General features: G+C 58.6%; 1 protein-coding gene across 1 annotated transcript; it reads left to right on the top strand.

Moving 5' to 3' along the window:
• Nucleotides 1–6,207: 6,207 nt before the first annotated feature.
• EGR4 (early growth response 4) lies at nucleotides 6,208–10,082 on the top strand. The gene is made up of 2 exons (XM_069745831.1): nucleotides 6,208–6,442; nucleotides 8,329–10,082. The coding sequence occupies exons 1-2, from the start codon at nucleotides 6,316–6,318 to the stop codon at nucleotides 9,606–9,608; spliced, it is 1,407 nt and encodes a 468-aa protein (XP_069601932.1). The 5' UTR covers nucleotides 6,208–6,315; the 3' UTR covers nucleotides 9,609–10,082.
• Nucleotides 10,083–12,169: the final 2,087 nt, after the last annotated feature.

Here is a 12,169-nt window from a genome sequence, read left to right as displayed (position 1 = left end):
TCCATCACCTATACCTCTGCATCCACCCCAGCCCCCTGTGCCCCCTCCATCACCCATACCTCTGCATCCACCCCAGCCCCCTGTGCCCCTCCATCACCTATACCTCTGCATCCACCCCAGCCCCCTGTGCCCCTCCATCACCTATACCTCTGCATCCACCCCAGCCCCCTGTGCCCCTCCATCACCCATACCTCTGCATCCACCCCAGCCCCTTGTACCCCCTCCATCACCCATGCCTCTGCATACACCCCAGCCCCCTGTGCCCCTCCATCACCTATACCTCTGCATCCACCCCAGCCCCCTGTGCCCCCTCCATCACCCATACCTCTGCAGCCACCCCAGCCCCCTGTGCCCCTCCATCACCCATACCTCTGCATCCACCCCAGCCCCTTGTACCCCCTCCATCACCCATGCCTCTGCATACACCCCAGCCCCCTGTGCCCCTCCATCACCTATACCTCTGCATCCACCCCAGCCCCCTGTGCCCCCTCCATCACCCATACCTCTGCAGCCACCCCAGCCCCCTGTGCCCCTCCATCACCTATACCTCTGCATCCACCCCAGCCCCTTGTACCCCCTCCATCACCTATACCTCTGCATCCACCCCAGCCCCCTGTGACCCCTCCATCACCCATACCTCTGCATCCACCCCAGCCCCCTGTGACCCCTCCATCATCCATGCCTCTGCATCCACCCCAGCCCCCTGTGCCCCTCCATCACCTATACCTCTGCATCCACCCCAGCCCCCTGTGACCCCTCCATCATCCATACCTCTGCATCCACCCCAGCCCCCTGTGCCCCTCCATCACCCATACCTCTGCATCCACCCCAGCCCCCTGTGCCCCTCCATCACCTGTACCTCTGCATCCACCCCAGCCCCCTGTACCCCCTCCATCACCTATACCTCTGCATCCACCCCAGCCCCCTGTGCCCCCTCCATCACCTATACCTCTGCATCCTCCCCAGCCCCCTGTGCCCCCTCCATCACCTATACCTCTGCATCCACCCCAGCCCCCTGTGCCCCCTCCATCATCCATACCTCTGCATCCACCCCAGCCCCCTGTGCCCCTCCATCACCCATACCTCTGCATCCACCCCAGCCCCCTGTGCCCCTCCATCACCTGTACCTCTGCATCCACCCCAGCCCCCTGTACCCCCTCCATCACCTATACCTCTGCATCCACCCCAGCCCCCTGTGCCCCCTCCATCACCTATACCTCTGCATCCACCCCAGCCCCCTGTGCCCCTCCATCACCCATACCTCTGCATCCACCCCAGCCCCCTGTACCCCCTCCATCACCCATACCTCTGCATCCACCCCACCCCCCTGTACCCCCTCCATCACCCATACCTCTGCATCCACCCCAGCCCCCTGTGCCCCTCCATCACCCATACCTCTGCATCCACCCCAGCCCCCTGTGCCCCCTCCATCACCCATACCTCTGCATCCACCCCAGCCCCCTGTGCCCCTCCATCACCTATACCTCTGCATCCTCCCCAGCCCCCTGTGACCCCTCCATCATCCATACCTCTGCAGCCACCCCAGCCCCCTGTGCCCCCTCCATCACCTATACCTCTGCATCCACCCCAGCCCCCTGTGCCCCTCCATCACCTATACCTCTGCATCCACCCCAGCCCCCTGTGCCCCTCCATCACCCATACCTCTGCATCCACCCCAGCCCCCTGTGCCCCCTCCATCACCCATACCTCTGCATCCACCCCAGCCCCCTGTGCCCCTCCATCACCTATACCTCTGCATCCTCCCCAGCCCCCTGTGACCCCTCCATCATCCATACCTCTGCAGCCACCCCAGCCCCCTGTGCCCCTCCATCACCTATACCTCTGCATCCACCCCAGCCCCCTGTGCCCCTCCATCACCTATACCTCTGCATCCACCCCAGCCCCCTGTGACCCCTCCATCACCCATACCTCTGCATCCACCCCAGCCCCCTGTGCCCCTCCATCATCTATACCTCAGCATCCTCCCCAGCCCCCTGTGCCCCTCCATCACCCATACCTCTGCATCCATCCCAGCCCCCTGTGCCCCTCCATCACCCATACCTCTGCAGCCACCCCAGCCCCCTGTGCCCCTCCATCACCTATACCTCTGCATCCACCCCAGCCCCCTGTGCCCCTCCATCACCCATACCTCTGCATCCACCCCAGCCCCCTGTACCCCCTCCATCACCCATACCTCTGCATCCACCCCAGCCCCCTGTGCCCCTCCATCACCTATACCTCTGCATCCACCCCAGCCCCCTGTGCCCCTCCATCATCCATACCTCTGCAGCCACCCCAGCCCCCTGTGCCCCTCCATCACCTATACCTCTGCATCCACCCCAGCCCCCTGTGACCCCTCCATCACCCATACCTCTGCATCCACCCCAGCCCCCTGTGCCCCTCCATCACCTATACCTCTGCATCCACCCCAGCCCCCTGTGCCCCTCCATCATCCATACCTCTGCAGCCACCCCAGCCCCCTGTGCCCCTCCATCACCTATACCTCTGCATCCACCCCAGCCCCCTGTACCCCCTCCATCACCCATACCTCTGCATCCACCCCAGCCCCCTGTGCCCCTCCATCACCTATACCTCTGCATCCACCCCAGCCCCCTGTGCCCCTCCATCACCTATACCTCTGCATCCACCCCAGCCCCCTGTGCCCCCTCCATCACCCATACCTCTGCATCCACCCCAGCCCCCTGTGCCCCCTCCATCACCCATACCTCTGCATCCACCCCAGCCCCCTGTGCCCCTCCATCACCTATACCTCTGCATCCACCCCAGCCCCCTGTGCCCCTCCATCACCTATACCTCTGCATCCACCCCAGCCCCCTGTGCCCCCTCCATCACCCATACCTCTGCATCCACCCCAGCCCCCTGTGCCCCTCCATCACCTATACCTCTGCATCCTCCCCAGCCCCCTGTGCCCCTCCATCACCTATACCTCTGCATCCACCCCAGCCCCCTGTGCCCCCTCCATCACCTATACCTCTGCATCCATCCCAGTCCCCTGTGCCCCTCCATCACCTATACCTCTGCATCCACCCCAGCCCCCTGTGCCCCTCCATCACCTATACCTCTGCATCCACCCCAGCCCCCTGTGCCCCCTCCATCACCCATACCTCTGCATCCACCCCAGCCCCCTGTGCCCCTCCATCACCTATACCTCTGCATCCACCCCAGCCCCCTGTGCCCCCTCCATCACCCATACCTCTGCATCCTCCCCAGCCCCCTGTGCCCCTCCATCACCTATACCTCTGCATCCACCCCAGCCCCCTGTGCCCCCTCCATCACCCATACCTCTGCATCCACCCCAGCCCCCTGTGCCCCCTCCATCACCCATACCTCTGCATCCACCCCAGCCCCCTGTACCCCCTCCATCACCCATACCTCTGCATCCACCCCAGCCCCCTGTGCCCCTCCATCACCTATACCTCTGCATCCACCCCAGCCCCCTGTGCCCCCTCCATCACCTATACCTCTGCATCCACCCCAGCCCCCTGTGCCCCTCCATCACCTATACCTCTGCATCCACCCCAGCCCCCTGTGCCCCCTCCATCACCCATACCTCTGCATCCACCCCAGCCCCCTCCATCACCCATACCTCTGCATCCACCCCAGCCCCCTGTGCCCCTCCATCATCCATACCTCTGCATCCACCCCAGCCCCCTCCATCACCTATACCTCTGCGTCCTCCCCAGCCCCCTGTGCCCCTCCATCACCCATACCTCTGCATCCACCCCAGCCCCCTGTGCCCCTCCATCACCTATACCTCTGCATCCACCCCAGCCCCCTGTGCCCCCTCCATCACCCATACCTCTGCATCCACCCCAGCCCCCTGTGCCCCTCCATCACCTATACCTCTGCATCCACCCCAGCCCCCTGTGCCCCTCCATCACCTATACCTCTGCATCCACCCCAGCCCCCTCCATCACCTATACCTCTGCATCCTCCCCAGCCCCCTGTGCCCCTCCATCACCTATACCTCTGCATCCACCCCAGCCCCCTCCATCACCTATACCTCTGCATCCTCCCCAGCCCCCTGTGCCCCTCCATCACCTATACCTCTGCATCCACCCCAGCCCCCTGTACCCCCTCCATCACCCATACCTCTGCATCCACCCCAGCCCCCTCCATCACCTATACCTCTGCATCCTCCCCAGCCCCCTGTGCCCCTCCATCACCTATACCTCTGCATCCTCCCCAGCCCCCTGTGCCCCTCCATCACCCATACCTCTGCATCCACCCCAGCCCCCTGTGCCCCTCCATCACCTATACCTCTGCATCCACCCCAGCCCCCTGTGCCCCCTCCATCACCCATACCTCTGCATCCACCCCAGCCCCCTGTGCCCCTCCATCACCTATACCTCTGCATCCACCCCAGCCCCCTGTGCCCCTCCATCACCTATACCTCTCCATCCTCCCCAGCCCCCTGTGCCCCTCCATCACCTATACCTCTGCATCCACCCCAGCCCCCTGTGCCCCCTCCATCACCCATACCTCTGCATCCTCCCCAGCCCCCTGTGCCCCTCCATCACCTATACCTCTGCATCCACCCCAGCCCCCTGTGCCCCTCCATCACCTATACCTCTGCATCCACCCCAGCCCCCTGTGCCCCTCCATCACCTATACCTCTGCATCCACCCCAGCCCCCTGTACCCCCTCCATCACCCATACCTCTGCATCCACCCCAGCCCCCTGTGCCCCTCCATCACCTATACCTCTGCATCCACCCCAGCCCCCTGTGCCCCTCCATCACCTGTACCTCTGCATCCACCCCAGCCCCCTGTACCCCCTCCATCACCTATACCTCTGCATCCACCCCAGCCCCCTGTGCCCCCTCCATCACCTATACCTCTGCATCCTCCCCAGCCCCCTGTGCCCCCTCCATCACCTATACCTCTGCATCCACCCCAGCCCCCTGTGCCCCTCCATCACCTATACCTCTGCATCCACCCCAGCCCCCTGTGCCCCTCCATCACCAATACCTCTGCATCCACCCCAGCCCCCTGTGCCCCCTCCATCACCCATACCTCTGCATCCACCCCAGCCCCCTGTACCCCTCCATCACCCATACCTCTGCATCCACCCCAGCCCCTCCATCACCCATACCTCTGCATCCACCCCAGCCCCCTGTGCCCCTCCATCACCCATACCTCTGCATCCACCCCAGCCCCCTGTACCCCCTCCATCACCCATACCTCTGCATCCACCCCAGCCCCTCCATCACCCATACCTCTGCATCCACCCCAGCCCCCTGTGCCCCTCCATCACCCATACCTCTGCATCCACCCCAGCCCCTCCATCACCCATACCTCTGCATCCACCCCAGCCCCCTCCATCACCTATACCTCTGCATCCTCCCCAGCCCCCTGTGCCCCTCCATCACCTATACCTCTGCATCCACCCCAGCCCCCTGTGCCCCCTCCATCACCTATACCTCTGCATCCACCCCAGCCCCCTGTGCCCCCTCCATCACCTATACCTCTGCATCCACCCCAGCCCCCTGTGCCCCTCCATCACCCATACCTTTGCATCCACCCCAGCCCCCTCCATCACCTATACCTCTGCATCCACCCCAGCCCCCTGTGCCCCTCCATCACCTATACCTCTGCATCCACCCCAGCCCCCTGTGCCCCTCCATCACCTATACCTCTGCATCCACCCCAGCCCCCTGTGCCCCCTCCATCACCCATACCTCTGCATCCACCCCAGCCCCCTGTGCCCCTCCATCACCCATACCTCTGCATCCACCCCAGCCCCCTCCATCACTCATACCTCTGCATCCACCCCAGCCCCCTGTGCCCCTCCATCACCCATACCTCTGCATCCACCCCAGCCCCCTCCATCACCCATACCTCTGCATCCACCCCAGCCCCCTCCATCACCCATACCTCTGCATCCACCCCAGCCCCCTCCTAGCTTTTCTCCTGATGTGTTGGGATTTCACAACTTTCCTGCACAGGTTTTATTAAAAGAAGAAGGAAAAACATCAACAACAAGAAGCAGCAGCCGGGGGGCGGCTCAGCAGTGAGAGATCTCCTTTTTGGGAGTCCCCATCCTACATCCTGTGTCCATATATGGGCATTTACGTCACAGAGCATCACTGGAGACTCCTGAAATGGAGAACTCCCAGGCAGCGGAAGATCAGGGGCTGCCCCTGCTGCATATAAAAGGGGGAGGCGAGGCAGGAGCATGGACACAAGAGCCCGCGCCTCCAGCAGCAGCAGCACCCAGCCTGGCAGCAGCACCCAGCCTGGCAGCAGCACCCAGCCTGGCAGCAGCACCCAGCCTGGCACCCAGCTCTGGATCATGGATCTCTCCTGCCAGGACTCCATCTACCCCAAATACCCAGAGGACTGTGACCTGAAGGAGGAAGGGGAGCAGAGCCTGGGGTCAGCGGGGGAGCAGCAGCCAGCCGGCCCCCAATACACTGGAGGTAAGAGGCCACCTCTGTATACAGCTGAGGGGGAGAGAATGCATGGAGGCTGGATATGGGGGGAACGTGAGAAAGCAGCAGCTTGGGGGGCGGTGCAGCAAGGCTATCAGATCCACTGAGGCTGCTGCAGACTCCATGTGCAAGGGGTTAACTGCAAGGATGCTGCAATGCAAAGGGGCAAAAGGGGCTTACATGGGTGCAGTGGTAGATGATGGGGGTACAATGGTTGGATGGGGGTGCAATGGTAGATGAAGGGGTGCAATGTTTGATGGACGGGGGTGCAGTGGTTAATGGGGTGCAATGGTAGATGATGGGGGTGCATTGGTTGATGGGGGTGCAGTGGTTGATGGGGTGCAATGGTTGATGGATGGGGTGCAATGGTAGATGATGGGGTGCAATGGTTGATGAAGGAGGTGCAGTGGTAGATGAAGGAGGTGCAATGGTAGATGATGGGGTGCAGTGGTAGATGGGGGTGCAATGGTTGCTGGACGGGGGTGCAGTGGTAGATGATGGGGGTGCAATGGTAGATGATGGGGTGCAATGGAAGATTATGGGGTGCAATGGTTGTTAGACGGGGGTGCAATGGTAGATGATGGGGTGCAGTGGTAGATGATGGGGTGCAATGGTAGATGAAGGAGGTGCAGTGGTAGATGATGGGGGTGCAATGGTAGATGATGGGGTGCAATGGTAGATGATGGGGTGCAATGGTAGATGATGGGGTGCAATGGTTGATGGATGGGGTGCAGTGGTAGATGATGGGGTGCAATGGAAGATGATGGGGTGCAATGGTTGATAGACGGGGGTGCAATGGTAGATGATGGGGTGCAGTGGTTTATGATGGGGGTGCAGTGGTTGATGGTGGTGCAATGGTAGATGATGGGGTGAAGTGGTTGATGGTGGTGCAATGGTAGATGATGGGGTGCAATGGTTGATGGACGGGTTGCAGTGGTAGATGATGGGGTGCAATGGTTGATGGACAGGGTTATAATGGTTGATGGATGGGTGCCAGGGTTGTATGGCTGAGGGTGCAGTGGTAGATGGGGGTGCAATGGTTGCTGGACGGGGGTGCAGTGGTAGATGATGGGGGTGCAATGGTAGATGATGGGGTGCAATGGAAGATTATGGGGTGCAATGGTTGTTAGACGGGGGTGCAATGGTAGATGATGGGGTGCAGTGGTAGATGATGGGGTGCAATGGTAGATGAAGGAGGTGCAGTGGTAGATGATGGGGGTGCAATGGTAGATGATGGGGTGCAATGGTAGATGATGGGGTGCAATGGTAGATGATGGGGTGCAATGGTTGATGGATGGGGTGCAGTGGTAGATGATGGGGTGCAATGGAAGATGATGGGGTGCAATGGTTGATAGACGGGGGTGCAATGGTAGATGATGGGGGTGCAGTGGTTTATGATGGGGGTGCAGTGGTTGATGGTGGTGCAATGGTAGATGATGGGGTGAAGTGGTTGATGGTGGTGCAATGGTAGATGATGGGGTGCAATGGTTGATGGACGGGTTGCAGTGGTAGATGATGGGGTGCAATGGTTGATGGACAGGGTTATAATGGTTGATGGATGGGTGCCAGGGTTGTATGGCTGAGGGTGCAGTGGTAGATGATGGGGGTATAATGGATGATGAATGGGTGCCATGGTTGATGGTCAGGGGTGCAATGGTTGACATGACTGATGGACAGGGGTGCAATGGTTGATGGACAGGGGTGCCATGGTTGATGGATGGGTGCCATGGTTGATGGACAGGGGTGCCATAGCTGATGGACAGGGGTGCCATGGTTGATGGACAGGGGTGCCATGGTTGATGGATGGGTGCCATGGTTATATGCGCACTTGGTGCTGCTGGAGCTGAACTCACCCGCCTTTCTTTTTCCCTCAGGTGTCTATGGCAGCCCCTCAGAGGAGGAAGCCTCGGACTACATGTTCCTCAGCAGCCAGCCCTCCCCACCTCTCCCTCTGAACTACTCCGGGAGCTTCTTCATAGAGTCGGCCCCAGAGCTCAGCCATGACCCAGAGGCCTTGTTTAACATCATGTCTGGGATGCTAGGACTGTCTCCCTTCTCTGCAGCCCCTCGTTTGCAGCGGCAGGAGTCTCTGTACTCCGTTTCTGAGAACATCCAGAACCACATGGACTTTTACTCCAGCAGTCAGCCCAACCTGAACATCTCGGTGCAGCAGGGCTACTGTGGCCAGCTGTACTCGGCCTTCAGCAGCACAGAGGACCTTCACCAGGTGCCCAGCTCACCCAACCTGGGCAGCTCCTGCTCCAACCAATGTTTCTTTGACTCCAAAGTTCTCCCCATCAAGCAGGACATGGACTTGTCCCCCGTTTCCCCGCCATTGGATTCCTTCAGTGCCCAGTGGGACTCGCAGACACCTCAGAACTTTGGACAATCTTCCTACCCCACAGATGGCTTCTTGCCCCTTGGCAGCTCTCCTCCTGTGTTTCATCCCTTGGAATCTAAGGTGGAGAACATGATGTCAGCCTGCTGCCAGTCCCAGCTGCATGAGGAGGAGTCTGCCCTGTACAACATGGACTTCACTGCTCAGGCTGCCACCTATGACTTCACTGAGACCCAGGTTGACTTAAAGCCTCAGCTCTTAGCAGATGCCAAGTACCAGCTGAGCCACCCAAGCTCGGTGCCAGGGCTGCTGTCCCCCGAGGAAGGCCTTCAGCACCAGTCTCCTCCCATCATCTCCACTGACTTTTTGGGCCTCTCCCCAACAGCTGCCACCGTCACCCCAGGTGGTGCCGGGAACCCCCTGGCAGAACCCAGGAGGAAATACCGCAGAAACAAGTTTCCAGCCAAATGTTTCCGCCCCAAGCCCCATGAGAAAGCCTTCTCCTGCCCCGTGGAGAGCTGCATCAGGAGCTTCGCCAGGTCCGACGAGCTGAACCGGCACCTGCGGATCCACACCGGCCACAAGCCCTTCCAGTGCCGCATCTGCCTGCGGAACTTCAGCCGCAGCGACCACCTCACCACCCACATCAGGACCCACACCGGGGAGAAGCCGTTCTCCTGCGACCTGTGCGGCAGGAGGTTCGCCCGGAGCGACGAGAAGAAGCGGCACGGCAAGGTGCACCTGAAGCAGAAGGGCAGGACTGAGGAGAAGCTCAAGGGCCTGTACTCGCTGGGCCTGTCCTTCAGCGGCCTGTGAGGGCCTGTACTCGCTGGACCTGTCCTTCAGCGGCCTGTGAGGGCCTGTACTTGCTGGGCCTGTCCTTCAGCGGTCTGTGAGGGCCGAGTGCTCCTGGGTCCAGTCCCTGCATGGCCTCTGTTATCTGTGATGTGTGCACCGGAGCTGAGGGGATGGAGTTCAGCACCGCCATGGCGGACAGCTCCGGCCGCACGGCGGACACCGTGATATAGACGCTGTATGATATCCTGTATATTGTCGTGGACATGGACTGTTCTGCCGCCGCATCAGTGTGAATAGGGCTCGCGTCCTCCCGGCTCCTGCTGCTGGGGGCTCCTGGGACCCCTGAGAAGGCTCAGGACCCTGCCTGTCTCTGATGCCGGCTCTTCTGTCAGCTGCTCTTCTCTTATTTATCAGTTTTTGTATCAGATGAAAGTAAAACTAAAAAATGTTTATTTTTTCAAGGAAATAAAAGCTGGTTGTGCTTCACCCACATGATTGCGTCCTGTGCTCCTGCCTGTAGGGACCACTGCTGCCCTGTAGGGACCACTGCTGCCCTGTAGAGACTACTGCTGCCCTGTAGGGACCACTGCTGCCCTGTAGAGACCACTGCTGCCCTGTAGAGACCACTGCTGCCCTGTAGAGACCACTGCTGCCCTGTAGAGACCACTGCTGCCCTGTAGAGACCACTGCTGCCCTGTAGGGACCACTGCTGCCCTGTAGGGACCACTGCTGCCCTGTAGAGACCACTGCTGCCCTGTAGGGACCACTGCTGCCCTGTACAGACCACTGCTGCCCTGTAGGGACCACTGCTGCCCTGTACAGACCACTGCTGCCCTGTAGGGACCACTGCTGCCCTGTAGAGACCACTGCTGCCCTGTAGAGACCACTGCTGGCCTGTATGGACCACTGCTGGCCTGTATGGACCACTGCTGGCCTGTATGGACCACTGCTGGCCTGTATGGACCACTGCTGCCCTGTAGAGACCACTGCTGCCCTGTAGAGACCACTGCTGCCCTGTAGAGACCACTGCTGCCCTGTAGAGACCACTGCTGCACTGTATGGACCACTGCTGCCCTGTATGGACCACTGCTGATGTGTATGGACCACTGCTGACCTATATGAACCACTGCTGACCTGTAAGGACCACTGTGGCCCTGTTGAGACCACTGCTAGACTGTAGGGACCACTGCTGACCTCAAGGGACCAGACATTAATATGGAGAAAGTATGTGCCCCCCACATCCACCTCCGGGGGCTTCTCTGTCCTCATCTACCTCCATAGACATCCTCCCCCATATGTACAGCTGACACAATGCACTCGGGGGTAACATCTTCCTGTGTTTGGGGGAGACTGGGGCGATAACTGAGCTGTGTGAATATAGTAGACGCCATTTGTAGTATCGCCCGGAGTCGGGCTCAGGCTGAGGTGCAGGTAACTGTGGCAGAGACTAGGAAGATGTCATCTATACAGTATTTCTATGTGAAAAGAAGTCTGACTCTTTGACACAGCAGCGGACGCCCCCTTCATGCAGTTCTCAGGCCCTGTGCACATGGAGAGAGGAGCCTTCCTATAAGGAGGACTCTATCTGCAGTTATCAGCAGTGACCTGCAGGGGGAGCCACTGACAGCAACGCTGTGTTATCTGTGCCCACATAGGGGAGACTCGTCCTGAGAAGACGCCTCGTGGCTGCGGGGTCGATATTTGTTTTTTGTTTTCCACTTTTTGTTTTTTTTGCTCTTCTTCTCCCAATCGTCATCATTTTTTCCTTACAATATCCGTATGAGGTTTTGCATTTTGCCATCTTGAATGACGCCATTTCGGTGGAAAAAATACAGATCCGCCGTAGTCTAACATTTGTTTTTCCGGCACTTACTGTGCAGTAAGAATGATCTGGCGCTGTGGCAGCAGAAGTTCTGGACGTGTCGGGGGTTTATATATTGTAATGGCTAAAAAATGTCAGAAGTTTGTGCCATGTTCAGAGAGCCGTAGCTTTCACGTTTTTCTGTCGATGGAGCTGTTTGAGAGCTTTGTTTTTTGCGTTGCAAGTTCTAATTATTTTGGGAACATTTGACGCTTTAATGAGTTTTTACTGCACTTTTTAGGGAGTTGCAGTAAAAAAAAAACAGCAATTCTGGGGCTTTAATTTTTATTCTCTTTAAGTTGTTTGTCATGCGGGCTAACTCATTTTACAGTTTGTTTTATGGATGCAAAAACGACCAAATTTGCTTATCATTTTTCATTTTATTTATTTATGTTTCAAAATGGGAGAAGAGGCTGATTCAAACTTTACATTTTTAAAAACAATTTTTATATTATTTTTTTAGCTTCTTTAGGGGACTTGAACCTGTGATCATTTTGTCGCCAGTTTTATTTACTACAATTCAACTGTATTGCAATATATAAGGTAAATGACAAAGCAGAAAAGGTAAAATCGGGCACAAAAATAACATAAATATGATGGGAAAAATTAAAAAGTGCTCCATAAAGAGCGCAAGAAGAATCATGAAATCCCCCGTAGGGAGAAGCGAGAAAGCGAGACAGATGTAAGAAGAGATCTGTGAGCGGACAGTGAGGAGGAG

The sequence above is a fragment of the Ranitomeya imitator genome, chromosome 1 (assembly GCF_032444005.1).
Source record: "Ranitomeya imitator isolate aRanImi1 chromosome 1, aRanImi1.pri, whole genome shotgun sequence".
NCBI classification, from domain to species: domain Eukaryota; kingdom Metazoa; phylum Chordata; class Amphibia; order Anura; family Dendrobatidae; genus Ranitomeya; species Ranitomeya imitator.
This window is presented reverse-complemented; position numbering and strand designations above follow the sequence as displayed.